The sequence below is a fragment of the Chiloscyllium punctatum genome, chromosome 1 (assembly GCF_047496795.1).
Source record: "Chiloscyllium punctatum isolate Juve2018m chromosome 1, sChiPun1.3, whole genome shotgun sequence".
NCBI lineage: Eukaryota > Metazoa > Chordata > Chondrichthyes > Orectolobiformes > Hemiscylliidae > Chiloscyllium > Chiloscyllium punctatum.
Window position 1 is genome coordinate 36,681,221 of NC_092739.1, and position 21,033 is coordinate 36,702,253.

Genomic DNA, 21,033 nt, shown 5'->3' on the forward strand with positions numbered 1-21,033 from the left:
CTAATTTTGCTGCTCCTAAGGGATTTCAGGCAGAATATATAAGAGTGGTCATTCACCCAATTGAATTGAGGAATCCTCATTGAGCCTCGTGTCTAAACCAGGAAGCATGAGCTGAGTTTTGGCTGAGGAGAAAATTCTGAGGAAATGCTCACATGTCAGAAAGCCAGTCTGATCTTGTCTATATGGACTCAGAATTAGATTGCAGAGAGGAAGGGTTGGCTAAATTGTTTTGAGAGTTGATGCTTTGGATGGTTTCAGGCCTTGTTCGGTGACTTTTATGGATCTATGCAGACAGTTTAAAGCCTTTGTTGGATAATCTTTGTCCGTTCCTCTGAAGACTGCAACTGTTTGATTTACATTTGAAATGCTGCCAGTCATTACAGGCAGGGATCATGTTTGCAGAACAGTTAGAGAGAGAGAGAAAGAGCCCACAAGGTCTCTTGCTGTTACCCACTCAGTTAATATCCAGCTGATCTGTTCTAGGAAAGCGGTTTCTTCATTTTTAAATACGTGCAGGCTTAGCTTGCCATAGGCATCTTCACAATCAAGCTGGTTACTAAATATGGTCACCAAAAACTGGGGAACCCTTGTTATAGGCCAAGGTATTCTTTGTCAACCTGTTCAAACATGTTATGAAACACACCTAGAACATGTGGGACTTGAATCTGGCTCAAAGACACGGACACTGCTACGCTTTTACAGTTCTGTATTTTTTAAATCAATCTGTACAGAGATGTTGTTAGACAACTCTGGAGCAGATGGGCCTTGAATCCAGTCCTCTTGGTCCAGAGGCAGGGACACCGCCAGGCCACCACAACACCCCGTTGTTGCAAGTCTATTTTTAATGTATTAATTGTTTACTTAAGTGAGTCGTCTGAATGATCCAGAGTCTAATCCTGGGGTCCATCGTCCGAAGTGATGACTTTAACTGATTGGAAACCCTCTGTGGCATAGTGGTAGCATCCCTATCCCTGGACTGAGAGGCCCTGGTTCAAGTCCTACCTGCTTCAGAGGTGTGTAATAACATTGCTGAGCAGGTTGATTAGAGAAATGGGTTAATAAAATAAAAGCTGATCCATCAACACTCGCTTGAATGAATAGATATGTATGACTAGTTCAGGGAATGGGCCATTCACACTCATTTAAGCTGGTTATTCCATTAGTCCACTGTCAAACAGTCCGTCTCCTTTTTGATAGCTTTGTCATTTTCAAGGTTAAGTCCAGTAAATGTCCAGCCTTTTGAAAAACTGCTATTTCGACGTCTTAGTACTGTGGACAGTCTTTTTAAAAAGAAAACGTTTCTTGCAGTTTCAATCCACTCAATAAATCAAGAAATTATTGATTTAAAATAAAACATGTTTTATCACAGGAGAAAAAGCTGATCTCCACCATTTGCCTTTTTAGATGTCAACGCTGAAATGGGAACTCATTCTCTATGATTCTTATTTAGTAATGGGAGAGTTTTGATGAAACAGCATTGTCCTAATTGTGTAAAAATGATTAAAGCATAAAACAATGGATGGTCATTATTATTTTGTCCTCTTTAAGCCTGTAGCCATCCATGCCGGGCCTGTGTTGGCCCCAAGCAGTCAGACTGCACTAATTGCCTCAAACCAGAAGAAGTTATTCAAATTCAAGAGGATAGCCATGAAGTACCACATGGAGAATGTGTGGCTCATTGCAAATCCCACTTCTACATGAACAGTGCGAAAGTATGCACAGGTAAGTTGCTGTCAGTTCATTCAATTAGATTTTTGGGGCATATTGAGCTTTAATGTCATCATACTTAATAGTCCAGTTTTGAAATATTTGTGCTGTTTTCAAAATTTGAAAGATGTTATGATTAAAAAGGTTAAGATTCTTGAAGTTTCAATGCTTGTAAGTAGCCTTTTGATGCTGAGGGATGTCCAATTGTACTTAACACAAGAACACAGCTTCAAACTGTGGTCACCTCTCAAACAACTATCAACCCCTCACAAGTTAAATTGCACAATATTCATTCAGGGACATGATAAACCCTTAGTCACATATTTAATTTACTTAATAGTAGCTTTGATGTAATCTAATATGTTCCAATCATGTGTCAGTTTCATGGTTGTGTTAATTATTGATGAAAGGAAACAAATGGCAGCTGTTGAAAGCTGGTTTCTTTAAGTCTTTGCAAGATCACCCCATATATACACAAAAACATATTGTCTAGCATAATTCTACACACAAGTCCAGCAAGATCCTGTGATGACCAATTCTCCCCCGACTCTTTCTCTCCCCCCCCCGCACCCCCCCCCCTTTAAAAGTGAGACTTTTTTTTGTACTGATGGTTAATGCCGACAGAACGTTAGAACCATTTTTTCTGAACACTCCACAGAACCTGAAATACAAATCCTAAATATCAGGTTTGAACTTAATGCTTTTCTTGGCATGGTGTGTTTCTTTTCATTTCATTATTCTGATGATGGGAGCAATAAAAACAATGTTTCAAAATTCCTTCTTCAATTTGTTGAATCACCTCTGACAAGAACTTCAATGAGTTATGTCACTTTATTCTAGAAATGTTTCCATTGGCCTTTCAATTTGTTGCTTCATATTCCATCTTAAAATGTTCCTTTTTTGCCTCTTCTCCTAATATTGCTTTGCACTCCTCCTGCAAAGCACCTTGGGACAGTTTACTGTATTTAAAGTTGCGAGTATTGATATAACTTGGCATCCGCATTTCTTATGTTTCTGAGTTTCATCTTAACAATGTTGCCTTTTTATATGTGACCTGAATCAGATCCATTAATCGAAAATGACTTGTATTTAATTAAGAAATGACACTTAAGATTGGAGATCCCTCGAAGGTGCTATGAGCTTGAGGGGAAAAAGAAACACTATTGATTGCTTACTTTGTTTTACATGGAGAGAGCCCTCTGAAATGGAGCTTTAGATCAATTCCCAAATCCATTTAAGGTGATGGCTCTCTCTAAAACCAATGGAGTTCTAATGAGATGCATGCATACAATCCAATTTATGTCACTGAAGCTTCTTTGGAAATAAAATGGACACCCAAGTTGTTTCTCAGTATGGCTGGCATAAGCAAGCTGAATCTAGGTTATTTGCTTCGAGATGCCATATGTAATTTTGTTTTGAGAGCAGTAGGGAGTACTTTAAATAAAAATGTGTTTTCCTCAGGCATCCTCCTTCATAGTATAGTAATGCTGTTTGCAAACTAATTTTCAGTTTCACCAAGCTGAATTGCAAGTCACAGGTCTTGTCTTTACTGTGCTATCATTGAAGTTATGCATGTCTGAATGATTTGAGGCATTCATTCTCAGCTTCTAATTATTTTAAGCAGATTAGATTCTGCAAACTACAAAAAAAAAGTGACTGCATGACTGAACCGACAGCGATTTTGCTGAGGGTTACTGTTCCATGTGTTCATAATTGGAGTATCTTTCTATGTTTTGCCAGAACAGAAATTGATCATATTTTTGTGAGGAGGAGCAGGAAGAAAAATCAAATCTGTCAAAGTACTAACAATCTGGAATGAACATTTAGTTCAACTAATATTGGAATAAACCCCCCCAAATACTCAGAGTCATAGACGTGTACAGCATGGAAACAGACCCTTCGGCCCAACCCGTCCATGCTGACCAAATATCCCAACCCAATCTAGTCCCACCTGCCAGCACCTGGCCCATATCCCTCCAAACCCTTCCTATCCATATACCCATCCAGATGCCTCTTAAATGTTGCAATTGTACCAGCCTCCACCACTTCCTCTGGCAACTCATTCCTTACATGTACCACCTTGTGTGTGAAAAAGTTGCCCCTTAGGTCTCTTTTATATCTTTCCCCTCTCACCCTAAAGCTATGCCCTCTAGTTCTGGATTCCCCCACCCCAGGGAAAAGACTTTGTCTATTTATCCTATCCATGCCCCGCATAATTTGGTAAACCTCTATAACATCACCCCTCAGTCTCCGATGCTCCAGGGAAAACAGTCCCAGCTTGTTCAGCCTCTCCCTATGGATCAAATCCTCCAACCCTGGCAACATCCTTGTAAATCTTTTCTGAACCCTTTCAAGTTTCACAACATCTTTCCGACAGGAAGGAGACCAGAATTGCACACAATATTCCAACAGTGGTCTAACCAATGACCTGTACAGCCGCAACATGACCTCCCAACTCCTATACTCGGTAATCTGACCAATAAAGGAAAGCATACCAAAAGTCGCCTTCACTATCCTATCTACCTGCGACTCCACTTTCAAGGAGCTATGAACCTGCACTCCAAGCTCTCTTTGTTCAGCAACACTCCCTAGGACCTTATCATTAAATGTATAAATCCTGCTAAGATTTGCTTTCCCAAAATGCAGCACCTTGCATTTATCTGAATTAAACTCCATCTGCCACTTCTCAGCCTATTGGCCCATCTGATCAAGCTGCTGTTGTAATCTGAAGTAACCTTCTTCGCTGTCCACTACACCTTCAATTTTGGTGTCATCTGCAAACTTACTAACTGTACCTCTTATGCTCGCATCCAAATCTTTTATGTAAATGACAAAAAGTAGTGGACTTTCCAGCACCAATCCTTGTGACACTCCACTGGTCACAGGCCTCCAATCTGAAAAACAACCCTCCACCACCACCCTGTGTCTTCGACCTTTGAGCCAGTTCTGTATCCAAATGGCTCCCTGTATTCCATGAGATATGGCCTTGCTAATCAGTCTCCCATGGGGAACCTTGTCGAACACCTTACTGAAGTCCATATGGATCACATCTACTGCTCTGCTCTCATCAATCCTCATGTTACTTCTTCAAAAAACTCAATCAAGTTTGTGAGACATGATTTCCCACGCACAAAACCATGTTGACTATCCCTAATCAGTCCTTGCCTTTCCAAATACATGTACATCCTGTCCCTCAGGATTCACTCCAACAACTTGCCCACCACCAATGTAAGGCTCACTGGTCTACAGTTCTGACTTGTCCTTACCACCCTTCTTAAACAGTGGCACCACGTTAGCCACCTCACCTGTGACTATCGATGATACAAATATCTCAGCAAGAGGCCCAGCAATCACTTCCCTAGCTTCCCACCGAGTTCTAGGGTACACCTGATCAGGTCCTCTGCAGTCATTCCAATGTAAATATGATTGAAAAATGTCTGACATCCATCACTGGACCATAGGAGGTTGAGTAGTGAACCAGTTGAAGTTTATAAAATTATGAGGGACATCGATAAGGTAAATAAAGGTTTGCTCCCTATTGTGGGGGAGTTCAAAACTAAAGGGCATATTTTTAAGATGGAAGGAGAAATATTTAAAAAGGGCACAGGACATCTTTTTTATACAGTATGGTTAGTTTTTGGAATGAACTGCCAAAGGGAAGTGGTGGGTGCACTGTGATGTCTCATTTGTGAAGGTCTGCTGCTTTAACTGGGAAGTTATGGACAATCCCTGCAAGTAAAGGTCCATGATAGAGAATATAATGTTGCTGAGAACTGCTGGTCAATTGGAGACTATTTCCTCATCCTTGTACCACCTGTAAAATGGGGACTGCTGGCAGTAAATGCACTTGGCAATGATTCATGCTCACCAAGAGAGATGGGCTATAGGTAAGGGATGATCATAAAGGCATGAAGGTTGAGAGTCAGCAGCAAGGTTAGTTGTGGGGCTGTCACTATGCTTCCTCCATAACCCTTGTAGGGTCCTATAATCAGGCTTTAAGTGACTTGAGCCCAGGACTACCTCCTCCTCTGGAAACTTGCAAGCAACTCAGTTGGATAAGCTTTCCCAGTATTATGCCTGGCAAGTACCCTGAAGAACTGAAGGGTCTCAATTGACTGTTGGTCTGGAAGGCTGACCATAAGGCTGTTCACTTTGAGACAAACATATTTTTAAAGTCAGAGGAGCAAGATTTAAGAGATCTGAGGGGCAACGTTTCCACATTCATATGTGGAATGAACTGCCAGAGGAATTGGTAGATGCAGGTACAGTTACAATATTTAATAGACATCTGGAAAGGTGTATGAATAGGAAAGATTTAGAAAGATGTAGGCCAAATGCAGGCAAGTCAGACTAGTTTAATTTGGGAAACTTGGTTGGCATGGACTAGTTGGACCGAAGTTGGACTGTTTCTGTGCTGTATGATTCTATTACTCTATGTGCTGGGAGATTTAGGGGATCAGTTATTCATGATGTCCTATCCATTATAATCTTGATGAATTAATATGGAATAACACATCCATAATTTGGGACTCAGCTCTGGAATGTTTGCTGTTAGTATCTAACAGTGATGACACAATGCATTCCATGACATGAAACGTTTTGTTTTCACATTGTTCTGTAGAGTGTGAACATGAGAAATATATGACTGTCAAATCTTGTACATATTGACTGAATTGTTTATGCAAGATAATGGTTCTGACAGGCTCCAGACAGTTCCAGCGCAGGTGGATAAGAAGTCGATAGGCCATCCACTGGACTTCGCGCACTCCCTGCCCACAAGCCGGCTGGTGCGAATCATAAAATCCAGCACTAGATTGCAAATCACAATTCTAGTGCACATCCAAAATGGATGTATGCACATTAGTCAGCCATGTTTGACTGACTAATAGAAGTCATGGATTATATATGATCAGAAGTGGAAACATTTAGTTTTTCTACAAATTAGCTATCAACGGAGATGTTCATTTTCCAATTAAAACATTGGTAAATTGTTCAGAGCATCAGTAATATAAATATCATGAATAAAGTAGAATTTTTTTTTATTCCAGTCCAAAGGTAATAACTTACTTGTGACAACAAAAGAAGTGGAGTATACTGGATATTAATCTTTTGTGTCTGATCTCTGTTATTTTGCACACAGAGTGTCATGCCACCTGCACAAGCTGCACAGGGAGCAGTCCTCAGAACTGCACAGCCTGTTCTCCACCAAGAGTCCTGTATGAAAACAAGTGTCTGCATACATGTCCTGAGGGGTTCTACCGTCATGACGATGCCTGTTACTGTATGTCTGCTGCTTTTGCATTGCTTCATTTTCTACTCTCACGTATTACTTGTGTATTTTACAGCCATGTAAAATTTAGGATAGAATAAAGATCGGATACTGGCTGCAAAGGATGCCAACTGGAGAGGGCAGAGGATGCCAGATGAGTGGGTGGGAGAGCGCCAGCGAAGTAGTGTGCCAACTATGGGAGGGTTAGGGTGTCAGTACTGGCTGCTGGATGAGTAGAGGGTATGGTGCCAGATATCCTGAGGGCAAGGTGTTAACTTGTTAGGACATATGGTTCCAGATTGTTATGGACCAGTCCAAACACACCTAAAATATGTCAAGGAGAAAACGGAGACCCTAGCTTGCTATTTTCTTTAAAGGCAAGTGTAAAGTGCTGTGTTTAAGATCTGATTTATTGATCCAGCACTAGATCTTAAGCAAAGCATACTTTATTCTTATAACACAGTTAAGATACAAGCAAAAAAAGAATTGGCATACCTCATAAAACAATATTATTGAACTACTAATCATCAACTGTTTAAATATAGCAGCCTCCCATAAACCTAGCCTTGGCAAAACAAATTCACTACAACAGATTTTCCTCACAAGCCATCTCCCTTCCATTCCAGGAGAAAGAAACAACTTGGCAGCAGAGAGAGAGAGCTGTATCTATAAGCTTCAACAGCCAGCTCCAAACTCCCAAATGAAAGCAAAACTAAAATCCATCGTCTGTGTTAGCCTGACATTTTTTGTCTAATTTAATAAAAACAGTCAGTGAACCCAAAGTTGTTTGTCCACTGCTTCTGAAGCAGGCATTCTTGTACCACTGTGGCAACATCTCTGTGCAAGAGAAACAACACAGAACAAATCTCTCTTAAAGGCACAGGACCCTCACAAGGTGGGGAGACTGTACTCGAACCCCTTCCCACTTGGCAATGTGTGAAAGTAAGTGCTTCAGTTCTCTATGGTAGGTCAGAATGAGTGGGAGAAACAAGGTTGGTGGGGGTGTGAAAAGAGTGGATGACGGGTCGGGGCATTGTGTCTGGGGCAGAGGTTTGTGTCATGTTTACCTGGGGGCTACGCAACTTGAAGAGATCAGGTTCAAACTGGTGCTGGGGGGTGGAGAGATGTGATGTGGGCGTGGGATACAATATAAATAAAAGGGCCTAATCCTTAAGGAGTACAGGAATAGAGAGATTTGGATATATATGTGCATAAGTCACAGAAGGTGGCAGGGTAGGTAGAATAAGCAGTTGATAAGGCATAGTGTCCTCGGCTTTATTAATAGAGGCACAGAATGCTGAGCTCATACGAATTTTGGTTCAAACTCATTTGGAGCATATATGGAAGACAGACGTTTGGAAACATGTGAACACATTTAAAATAATGCAGAAAGGGTTTATAAGAATGATTCAATGGATTAGAAACTTCAATAATGAAGGTAGATTGGAGAAATTGGGATTGATCGCCTTGAAGAGGAGAACACTAAGAGGATATCTTACAGAAGTTTTCAAAGTCATGAGGGCTGGACAGAATATTTAGGGAGAAACTGTACCTTTCATAAAATGAGGAGGAAGAAGAAGAGGACACAAACAGAATGCAATAGAGGGAAATGTTTTGCAAAAAAGTTGCCTGGAAGTGTGGTGGTGACAAGATTAATTGTGACATTCAAGGGTGGGGGGGGAGGGGTAAGGTGATTACTTAAGTAGAAACAACATTCAGGATTCTGGGTAAAGGGCTGGAGAATGGCAGTTAGCCATACTGCACATTTGGAGGATCCGATGCAGACTTAATGGACTATATAGCATCCTTCTGCATTGCAATGATTCTGTGACCAAATGAATGCACAAGTGTTTTGAAATGGATGTCAGTGTCGTAGAAACAGACTCTGCTAACACTCTTGACTGCACATTTATTTACTTGGTGGGTATGTATCAAAAATACTAGTTTTTCAAAATGTGTGTTTGTCAATTTATTAATTAATGAACAAAAGTTAGCAATTTTTAAAAGAAATCTTTCGTTAACCAATGCACAAGCTAGTCATCATAGTTTTGAATAACTGATGAAGGAAGGCTAATAAATGTAGCCTATCAGATCTAAAGTACACATTTCTGTTTTACAAATTTGAGTGTTCTTGCATATGTGGAAGGATTAAATTATGGCAGAAATTAAATATGTGCCAAGGCTTTCAAAATTAACAAAGTTTATGTAGCACATTGAATATACTAAAACTCAAGAAAACATTTGATAATTCAGCTTTTTTTAGCTTTTCACTAACAGCCTCTGCAGTCCTCTGTTTTATCTTTAATTTTCTCCATGTTTCTAGCATGCTATCCTTCCTGCAAACAGTGTGATGGCCCCTCAGACTCCGATTGTTTGACATGTCATCCTCATGTTACGTTGCTCAATGGATATTGCAGAACTAGCTGCAGAGAGGGGCAATACCTGAATCAAGTTGGGTACTGTGTTGGTAAGTATACACTTTAGCAGCCATGACTTTGAGAGCATTCATTCAAAGTGAAATGAAACAGAAGCCCATTGTGACTGCTTTCAGTGTCCCCGCCAGAATCTAATTCCAAAAAAAGTATGAAGCTGTATTTAGCCTTTCCAGTAAGATTAGGCAAAGCATTCATTTCCCAAAATGCTTTTAGGACCAGGATTGGAATCCTCTGAGATCAGAATGGATCTCTTCAGCTGTCAGGAGAAGGACAGCAAACCTTTGATGTCAATGTGCGAATTCTTTCTGTGACTCACAGTCTCTCTGTCTGTCTGTCTTGGTTTCTTGTTCCCACTCTCTCTCTCTCATCCATTTTCCCAAGATTACTGAGGCATCTCAGGAGTAGGCTGCAAGATCTCAAACATAAAACTTCATCCCAGTGAATGAGAAGTAGATCAGTAAGAATACAGCTGCCTGTACCTTCTTTGTTGTACATTCTAATGCCATATTGTCATGATCTGTAAACCAGGTACATAACAACCCCATTGGATCACAGTTGATTGCTTTCTGTAATGAAACTAGAGTTTAATGGTTTAAAAAAAAATTAATTACTGTCAACTGTTCTAGGCTGATATTACATCCAATATCAATTTCTTTTTATTTCTACTTCAGATTGCCAACCTCAGTGTCAACACTGTACAGCTGATCTTAAAGATACAGGTAGTGTCTGCCTCTACTGTAAGAATCCCAGTGAGATGCTGCTTGGAGACACTTGTATTTCTCAGTGTCCCGTAGGGTACTTTATGAGCAGAGGCACTTGCAAAAGTAAGCAATCGGGGAAAAAAGTATTTTGAAATGGACTCCCATTTGTTTTCTTTAAATTCTTATCTTGATTAGTATAAAAATGCTGAGATATTCTTGTCTTTACTTTTTCCAGGATGTCATTCTTCATGTAAAGCTTGCAGTACTGAAGGAGCTTATGGCTGCACTGCCTGTGCAGCTAATCTAGTTCTGGCTGAAACTGGCCAGTGTGTTACTTCCTGTCCCCCAGCTTTCTATAGCGACAACCAACAGATCTGTCGGGGTATGTATCTTTGAACTGCAACCATTGTATTGTTACATGTGCTGACTGTTCAGAATTGGACAATTGGCATAAACCTAACTTCACAGTATTCTTAAGGTACCACAGCCACCTGAAATGCATATCGAAAATTTGACTCCGGATTTTTACTGGAATATTAGTTGGAAAAATTACTTACCGTATGCGACTGCTGATATTGGGTAGCAGGCACTTTTGCTGCATAACGTAAAAGAAAACTATACTATGATAATGTACTGAGTGCAAGTTTTATTTTTGCATTTATAGTTTCATAATTAAATCACTGTTTCAAGTAAATTTTACAAGTTATAGACAATAATTTCTGCTGAATTCTTTCCTTCCATTGACATCCCTTTTTTCCCTCCACTTTCCAAACATTGCTAATTTATGTTAGTGAATAAATTCTTCAGCATTAACAGCCTCCAGTGCAGCTGTAAAATAGTATTTTTTTTGTTTGAATGTAAGCATGGACATTATGCATTGAAAGCACCATAGCCAAGTTTTCACCTGACTTTAATGCTTAAGGGCTTATTTGTTGACCTTTATTCCCAGGGGACGTGCATTTTCCTAGCTGTCACTGCGACTAGCACTGCTGCCTCACAGTGCCAGGGACCCAGGTTCGATTCCCACCTTGTGCAGCTGTCTGTGTGGAGTTTGCATATTCTCCCCATGTCTGCATGGGTTTCCTCCAGGTGCTCTGGTTTCCTCCCACAATCCAAAAGATCTGCAGGTTAGGTGCATTGGCCATGCTAAATTGCCCGTAGTGTTCGGTACATTAGTCAGGGGTAAATGTAGGGGATGGGTCTGGGTGGGTTGCTCTTCGGAGGGTCGGTGTGGACTTGTTGGGCTGAAGGGCTTGTTTCCATACTGGAGGGAATCTTAGAAACATAGAACATAAAAAAATACAGCGCAGTACAGGCCCTTCGGCCCTCGATGTTGCGCCGACCGAAGCCTACCTAACCGACACTAGCCCAATAACCTCCATATGCTTATGCAATGCCCGCTTGAATGACCATAAAGAGGGAGAGTCCACCACTGATACTGGCAGGGCATTCCATGAACTCACAACCCGCTGAGTAAAAAATCTACCCCTAACATCTGTCCTATACCAACCTCCCCTTAATTTAAAGCTGTGTCCCCTAGTAACAGCTGACTCCATACGCGGAAAAAGGTTCTCACTGTCAACCCTATCTAAACCCCTAATCATCTTGTACACCTCTATCAAATCGCCCCTAAACCTTCTTTTCTCCAATGAGAACAGCCCCAAGTGCCTCAGCCTCTTCTCATACGATCTTCCTACCATGCCAGGCAACATCCTGGTAAACCTCCTCTGCACCCGTTCCAGTGCCTCCACATCCTTCCTATAGTATAGCGACCAAAAACTGTACACAATACTCCAGATAAGGCCGCACCAGAGTCTTATACAACTGCAACATGACCTCAGGACTCTGGAACTCAGTTCCTCTACCAATAAAGCCCAGTACGCTATATGCCTTCTTCACAGCACTATTTACCTGGGTGGCAACTTTCAGAGATCTGTGTACATGGACACCAAGATCCCTCTGCTCATCCACACTACCAAGTAGCCTACCATTAGCCCAGTAATCCATCTTCTTGTTACTCCTACCAAAGTGAATGACTTCACACTTAGCTACATTGAACTCCATTTGCCACCTTTCTGCCCAGCTCTGCAATTTATCTATATCCCGCTGTAACCTGCCACATCCTTCTTCGCTGTCCACAACTCCACCGACTTTCGTGTCATCCGCAAACTTGCTCACCCAGCCTTCAAGCCCCTCCTCCAGGTCATTTATAAAAATGACAAACAGCAATGGTCCCAAAACAGATCCTTGTGGAACACCACTAGTAACTGCACTCCAAGATGAACCTTTACCATCAACTACTACCCTCTGTCTCCTTCCAGCCAGCCAATTCCTAATCCAAACCTCTAATGCACCCTCAATGCCATACCTCCGTAATTTTTGCAGTAGCCTGCCATGGGGTACCTTATCGAACACCTTGCTAAAATCCATATACACCACATCTACTGCTTTACCCTCGTCCGCTTCCTTAGTCACCTTCTCAAAGAACTCAATAAGGTTTGTGAGGCACAACCTGCCCTTCACAAAACCATGCTGACTATCCTTGATCACATTATTCCTATCCAGATGTTCATAAATCCTATCCCTTACAATTCTCTCTAAGACTTTGCCCACAACAGAAGTGAGACTCACTGGCCTATAGTTACTAGGGCTGTCCCTACTCCCCTTCTTGAACAAGGGGACCACATTTGCTATCCTCCAGTCCTCTGGCACTATTCCTATAGACAACAACGACATAAAAATCAAGGCCAATGGCTCCGCTATCTCCTCCCTAGCTTCCCAGAGGATCCTAGGATAAATGCCATCAGGCCCAGGGGACTTATCTATTTTCACCCTTTCCAGTATTCCCCAGACCACTTCCCTACATACCTCAAAGCCATCCATTCTAATCACTTGTGACTCAATATTCACATCAGCAACAATGTCCTGTTCCTGAGTGAATACTGACGAAAAGTATTGATTTAGTGTCTCTCCAATCTCCTCTGCCTCCAAGCACAACTTCCCACTACTATCTTTGACTGGACCGATACCTACCCTAGTCATCCTTTTATTCCTGACATACCTTTCGAAAGCCTTAGGGTTTTCCCTAATCCTACCAACCAAGGACTTTTCGTGTCCCCTTCTCGCTGCTCTTAGCTCTCTCTTCAGATCCTTCCTGGATACCTTATAACTCTCAATCGCCCCAACTGAACCTTCACGCCTCATCTTTACATTGGCCGCCCTTTTCCCTTTTACAAGGGATTCCAATTCCTTATTAAACCACGGCTCCCTCACAAGACCCTTTCCTCCCTGCCTGACTGGTACATACTTATCAAGGACACCCATTAGCTGTTCCTTGAACAAGCTCCACATATCATTTGTGTCCTTCCCTTGAAGCCTATTTTTCCAATCCACACATCCTAAGTCATGCCTCACCGCATCATAATTTCCCTGCCCCCAGCTATAACTCCTGCCCTGCAGTGCACACTTATCCCTCTCCATCACTAGAGTAAAAGTCACCGAGTTGTGGTCACTGCCCCCGAAGTGCTCACCTACCTCCAAGTCTAACACCTGGCCTGGTTCATTACCTAGAACCAAATCCAGTATAGCCTCACCTCTTGTTGGCCTGTCTACATATTGTGTCAGGAAACCCTCCTGCACACATTGGGCAAACACCGACCGATCTAACGAACCTGAGCTGTAGCTTTCCCAGTCAATATCTGGGAAGTCTATCTAATCTTATCTAATCTAAAAAGAGACTGAGAACTACTTTGCAGAGTCTGCATTCCATTTTATGTCGATCCAAGAATTCTGGATGTGCAGAGCTGTGCTTGAGCAAGAGTAGGCATAGGCCATTTAACCAATGGAAATTTTTCAAAAGGAGACAGTTGGGGGTTTTCATCACTATTTCCTAAAAGAGTTACTCAGTTGGCACCTCATAGCACTGTGGCATGCCCCAGACTCTCACGGCACCATGTCCCAGATTCTTCTGAAGATTGGAGTCTGACAAAAGAAGGACTAGTTGGTGATTAGTTTTAATCTTCAGAGCTCTACACTGAATGTTTAGAAGTATACAGATTCTTCTTGCTGCTATACCTGGAGACCTGTCGATTACATTTTCTGTCTTTTCTGCAACTCTGGGTCTGAGGTACAAAACAGTGTTCATCTGGAACAGGAAATTTTAACAGCCAAGTGACAAATGAAAGCTCTTAATCAACTAACAATTTCAGGCTTTTTTTACGAGCTGATTCATTTTCACGTAAGATGGGTTCTGCAATGTTATAATCAGTTTGTTTCTTTGAAGGGTGAGAGAATATTTCAATAGATTACCTGTTTTTGTTTCCTAGCCTGCAATAGCCAGTGTTTGACCTGTGAGTCTAATTCAGCTTGCTTATCCTGTAAAGACCCCACTAAAGTTTTGCTTTTTGGAGAATGTCAATACGAGGTCTGCGCCCAGCAGTACTACATCGATTACTTGACAGGAACTTGCCGAGGTAGGACAAGCCATTATTATACTTTCTCTCTCAGTTTGTAGTTTACTCTTTCTCAATAGTTTGGCTTATTTTAACAGTTTAAAAAGACTTATTCATTGTAACATGCTGGTGATGCATTTATGGATGATATGAGGTACTTAATTCGAGAATGTCTGTTCAGATGTAAAACAAAAAGGTAGCTTTATCTACTTCTCATGGTGTATGCCCTGGCTGTAAAGATGCAAGCATGGGTGCGTCATGCAACTGTCAGAAGAATGCAGAAAATGGGTGCATTGAGGCACCACAATGAGTCATTTACAATGACTTGGTGCAGAGGTTTGGGTTCCTGGTAGCGTCTGCAGCGAGGATGTGAGCCCAGCGCCATGGAGGTGAGTTTGGTTCCCCACAGTATCTGCATCCAGCACAGACTCCTGGAGGTGGCGGCAAATGCAGGTTTGGACCCTGTATGAGACCTGGCAGCATTGGTGATGGCTGCATTGGTGAGATCCAGTGAGGACGCATGGTGGCAGCAGCGTCGGAGGAGGTAAGATGGCGCCGAAGAGTGGCGACTCTTGTTCTGGTGACACAATGACGCTGGTTGCTCTGGGCCTGGAGAAGGGCTGTAAAGTTGAAATGTTTTATTTTATTTTCTTCCTTTATATTCTATCTTTTCATTTATTTTCTGCATTTTAAGATGACAGGGGAGAGTAGTGACACCGCACAAGTTTCCATTGTATTTTGTAACAAAATACATGTGACAATAAATAAATCAAACCAAATGTCAGTTTTACGATATGTACATGACATATCTTTAAGAACTGCCATCTGATTCTGATCAGGAGCAGAAGGAAATCTCCACAAGTGATCTAAAAAGGATTCACAAAGGGAGTTTGTGATGAGGCTTATTTTATTTTCTGTTAGGTAGAACAGGCCAGAATTCTACATTCAGTGTAATTGGAGGTGGTTCAGAATGATTTTGGATTCACACTCAAGTGGTGCTGGAATGGAGTTAACAAGGTGGGAAAGTGTGCTTTAGTGATGGGAACTGTAGTAGCAGTGAATGAATGAATAATCGAATGAATGAATGATTTATTGTCACATATGTCTTAAAGATACAGTGGAAAATGTTTTGTCTCCACAATCCACCACCATTTTGAGTTACAAGAAGAATAAAAAGAAACTACCTAAATAAGAGTTCATTTTCTGTTGAAACTGGGGTCTTGAGCAAGGCATCAGGGCTTCTGTAAGGTATCTGGAAGGTATTCCCATCCTCAAAGAGACCCGCTCCAGGGACAGCAATGACAATGCCGATGCCCCAGGGGACCCTAGCTCTGCTATCACTGCTGCCTTGCCAACATCACCAGGAGACTCCGGGCACTGCCAACCACCATCAGGTGTACCAGTCCACACCACTGATGCTGCAGCCACTGCCCCGCTCAACATTTTTCCGGCCTCGAAGATGAAGAAGGAAGGAAGATAACAAAATTTTAAAAATGAAAAGTACTTCGAGAAAACGGCTTGGAGAAGATTGACACTGACGAGCCCAAATGCCACCTACCGTGCTGTTGCTATCTTGAAAACTTGTCTCAGGCTACAGCATGACGAAGAGATCATGACAGGCAGTCGAGAGGGGAATCTGTGTGCAGAGGGAAAAAGAGGGAGAGGGAAAGAGGGGTTCCGTTTCATGGGCATTGGCATCAGCCTTGGAACAGGAGGGATCTGTACTGATGGGGCAGTCTCCACCTGAACAAATCTGGACCCAGTGTTCCAGTGAAAAGGATAAATAGGGTGGTCACTAGGAACGTAGAACAGTACAGCACATTACAGCCTTCACCCCTCGATGTTGTGCTGGCCTTTTATCCTAATGTAAGACCAGACTAACCTACATACCCTTCGATGTGCCTATCCAGGAGTCTCTTAAATGCCCCTAATGCATCTGACTCTACTACCACTGCTGGTAGTGCATTCCACACGCCCACCATGCTCTGTATAAAGAACCTATCTCTGACGTCTCCCTTAAACCTTCTTCCAGTCACTTTAAAATCGTGCGCCCCTTGTGATAGACATTTTCACCCTGGGAAAAAGGCTCTGGCTGTCCATTCCATCCATGTTTCTCATTATCTTGTACCCCTCTATTAAGTCACCTCTCATCCTTCTTCGCTCCAATGAGAAAAGCTCTAGCTCCCTCAACCTTTCTTCATAAGACATGCCCTTTAGTCCAGACAGAATCCTGGTAAATTACTTCTGCACCCTCTCCCCAAAACTTCCACATCTTTCCTATAATGACATGACCAAAACTGAACACAATATTCCAGATGTGGTGTAACCAGGGCTCTATAAAGCTGCAGCATAACCTCACGGCTCTTAAACACAATCTTTCTGCTAATGAAAGTCAATGCATCAAATGCCTTCATAAGAACTCTATCAACTCGGTTGGCAACTTTGAGAGACCGATGGATATGGACTCCAAGATCCCTCTGTTCCCCCACACTGCCAAGAATCCTGCCTTTAACCCTGTATTCTGCGTTCCAATTTGACCTTCAATGTGAATGACTTCACACTTTTCCAAGTTGATCTCCATCTGCCACTTATCAGCCCGGTTCTGCATCTTTGCAATGTTCCTTTGCAACCTACAACAGCCTTCTACAATATCCACAACTCCATCAACCTTCATTTAATCGGCAAAAATACCAACCCACCCTTCCACTTCTTCAACCAAATCACTTATAAAAATCACGAAGAACAGAGGTGCAAGAACCGATCCCTGCCAAACACCGCTGGTCAACAAGCTCTAGGCTGAACACATTCCATCTACGACCACCCTCCATTTTCTATGGGCGAGCCAATTCTGTATCCAGACAGGCAGATTTCCCTGTATCTCATCCCTCCTTACTTTCTGAATGAGCCTACCATGCGGACCCTTATCAGTCACTTGCTAAATTCCATGTACACCATATCCACTGATCTACCTTCATCAATGTGTTTGTCACATTCTCAAAGAATTTAATAAGGTTTGTGAGGCATGACCTGCCCCTCACAAAGCCATGGTGACCATCTCTATTCAAACTATGACTTTCCAAGTAATCATAACTCATGTCTCTTAGAAACCTCTCCAATGCTTTGCCCATGATTTGGAGATGCCGGTGTTGGACTGGGGTGTACAAAGTTAAAAATCACACAACACCAGGTTATAGTCCAACAGGTTTAATTGGAAGCAATTGGAAGCAATAGGGTACTTCCAATTAAACCTTTTGGACTATAACCTGGTGTTGTGTGATTTTTAGCTTTGCCCACCACAGACATAAGGCTGACTGGTTTGTAATTCCCAGGAAAATATCTATTCTTATTTTTTGAACAAGGGAATAACATTTGCCATAACTCCAGTGGACAGTGAGGCTGCAAAGGTCATCGCTAAAGGCGCAATAATCTCTTCCCTCACTTCCTTGATGTAACCTATGGTATATCCCATCTGGCCCAAGGGATTTATCTATCCTTACACTTTTCAAAATTTTCAGCACAATCTCCTTCTTAACATCAACCTGTTCGAGCATATCCATGTCTGTTTTATGCTTTCCTCAGAAATATCACTGATAGATTTAGTCTACAGGCCACCAAATAATAACGTCACATTGGGGTGGGCAATTAGCAAAGAAATAACTAATGTCTGTAAAATTGATATGGTAATCATAATGGGGGATTTTAACCTACATGTTGATTGGTCAAACCAGCTCAGTCAGGGTAGCCTTGAGGAGTTCATTGAGTGTACCACAATAGTTTTCTTGAACAGTATGTTGTGGAACCGATGAGGGAGCAAGCTATCTGAGACCTGATCCCATGTAATGAGAAAGGAATAATTAATGACCTCCTAGTTAGGGATCCTCTTGGAAGGAATGAACACAATATGGTTGAATTTAGAATACAAATCGCGAATGTGAAGATAAATTCCAAAACCAGGGTCCTGTGCTTAAACAAGAGAAACTACAATAGAATGAGGGATGAGTTGGTTAAAGTCGACTGGAAACAAAGATTTTATGGTGAGACAGTTGATGAGCAGTGGGGGACTTTTAAAGCAATTTTTCAAAGTGCTCAGCAATAGTATATTCCAGTGAAAAGGAAGAATTATAAGTAAAGGGTTAATTTGCCATTGGTCTAAGGAAATAAGTGAAGGTTATCAAATTGAGAGAGAATGCACACAAAGTGGCCAAGATAAGCAGGAAACTTGAAGATTGGGAAAGCTTTGAAGGTCAACAGAAAGCCACAAAAACAGCTATAAGGAAAAGTAAGATAGAACACAAGGAAAAACTAGCACAGAACATAAAGACAGATAGCAAAAGTTTCTTTTACTATATAAAATGGAAAAGAGTGGCTAAAGTAAACATTGATCCTTTAGAGCTTGAGAAGGGGCATGATCGAGGGATATGATGAAATGGCCATTCACAGTGGAGGACACTAATAACATGTCAGTAATTGACAGAGACCTAGGTAGATGAGGACTTGGAAACAATTATTATCACAGAAGAGGTAGTGTTGGGCAAGGTAATGGAGCTAAGGTTTGGTCTCCTTACTTAAGAAAGGATGTACTGGCACTAGAGGGGGTGCAGAGGAGGTTTACTAGGTTGATTCTGGAGTTGAGAGGGTTGGTTTATGAAGAGACACTGAGTAGACTGGGGTTATATTTATTGGAATTTAGAAGAATGCAGAGGAATATAGATACTGTAAGTGAGTGGGCAAAAGTCTCCTGGCCCTGATGGTGGGAGAAGTAGCAAGTGCACTTGTGGTAATTTTACAAAACTTGCTGGACTTTGGGGCAGTCCCTGCAGATTGGAAAACAGCAAATGTGACGTCACTGTTTAAAAAATGATAGACAAAAGATAGGGAATTATAGACCAGTTAACTTAACTTCTATTGTGGGGAAGATGCTTCTATTATCAAGGAAGAAATAGCAAGGCATTTAGGTAGAAATTGTCTCATTGGGCAGACACAACATGGGTTTATGAAGGGCAGGTCATGCTTAACTAATCTTTTGGAATTCTATGAAGACATTACAAGCATGATAGATAACGGGGACCCAGTAGATGTGATGTACTAGGATTTCCAAATGGCCTTCAACAAGGTGCCGCACAAGAGGCTGTTGCATAAGATAAAGATGCATGGCGTTCCGGGTCAAGTATTAGCATGGATAGAGGATTGGTTGACTAACAGGAAGCAAAGAGTGGGGATAAATGAGTGCTATTCTGGTCGGCAATCAGTAACTAATGATTTGCCTCCGGGATCAGTGTTGGGACTGCATTAATCACAAGTTGCACAGATAATTTGATGGGGACCACGTGTAATGTGTCAAAGTTTTCAGATGACACGAAAATGAGTGGCAGAGCAAAGTGTGCAGAGGACTGTGGAACTTTGCAGAGGAATATAGATACTTTAAGTGAGTGGGCTAAAGTCTGGCAGATGGAATGCTATGTTAATAAATGTGAAGTCACCCATTTTGGTAGGAATAACAGTAAAAAGGACTATTACTTGAATGATAAAAGGTTGCAGCATGCTGCTATGCAGAGGGACATGGGTATCCTTGTACATGAATCACAGAAGGTTGGTCTGCAGATGCAAACAATTAGGAAGGCAAATGGAAGTTTGTCCTTCATTGCCAAAGGGATTAAGTTTAAAAGCAGTGAGGGCATGTTACAACTGTATAGGGTGCTGCTGAGGTCACACCTGCATGTAGCTTTGGTCTCCTTACTTGAGAAAGGATGTACTGACACTAGAGGGGGTGCAGAGGAGGTTTCCCAGGTTGATTCTGGAGTTGAGAGGGTTGGTTTATGAAGAGACACTGAGTAGACTGGGAATTCATTGGAATTTAGAAGAATGAAGGGGGTTCTTATAGAAATATCTATTCGCTTCATAATTTTATATAAGATAGACATAGAAAGGATGTTTCCACTGGCAGGCAAAGCAAGGACAAGAGGGCATAGCCTCAAAATTTGCGGGAGCATATTTAGGACTGACTGAGAAGGAACTTCTTCATCCAGAGGGTTGGAAATCTATGAAATTTGCAGCCCAGTGAAGTAGTTCATAGAACCATGGAATCCCTACAATGTGGAAACAGGCCCTTTGGCCCAACCAGTCTACACTGACCCTCTGAATAGTAACCCACCCAGACTCATTCTCCTACCTTATTACCCCTAACTAAGGCACCTAATCTATACATCCCTGAACACTATGGGTAATTTAGCATGGCCAATTCACCTGTCCTGCACATCTTTGGATTGTGGGAGGAAACTGGAGCACCCAGAGGAAACCCACGCAGACACGGGGAGAATGTGCAAACTCCACGGACAGTCACCTGAGGATGGAATCAAACCCAGGTCCCTGGTGCTGTGAGGCAGCAGTGCTAATCACTGAGCCACTGTGGCCCCCCTTGATGCTACTTTAGTAAATGTTTTTAAAACTAAGAAGGTTTTTTTGAACACTAA

At 41.9% G+C, this 21,033-nt stretch overlaps 1 protein-coding gene across 2 annotated transcripts in view; it reads left to right on the forward strand.

Moving 5' to 3' along the window:
* fras1 (Fraser extracellular matrix complex subunit 1) overlaps positions 1-21,033 on the forward strand; it is a 465,328-nt gene that overhangs the window by 254,955 nt on the left and 189,340 nt on the right. For both annotated transcript variants that reach the window (XM_072591717.1, XM_072591723.1), the window contains exons 18-23: positions 1,549-1,722; positions 6,848-6,988; positions 9,300-9,443; positions 10,083-10,235; positions 10,348-10,494; positions 14,438-14,584. In XM_072591717.1, the coding sequence (XP_072447818.1) occupies positions 1,549-1,722; positions 6,848-6,988; positions 9,300-9,443; positions 10,083-10,235; positions 10,348-10,494; positions 14,438-14,584 (906 nt within the window). The remainder of the gene's footprint in view (positions 1-1,548; positions 1,723-6,847; positions 6,989-9,299; positions 9,444-10,082; positions 10,236-10,347; positions 10,495-14,437; positions 14,585-21,033) is intronic.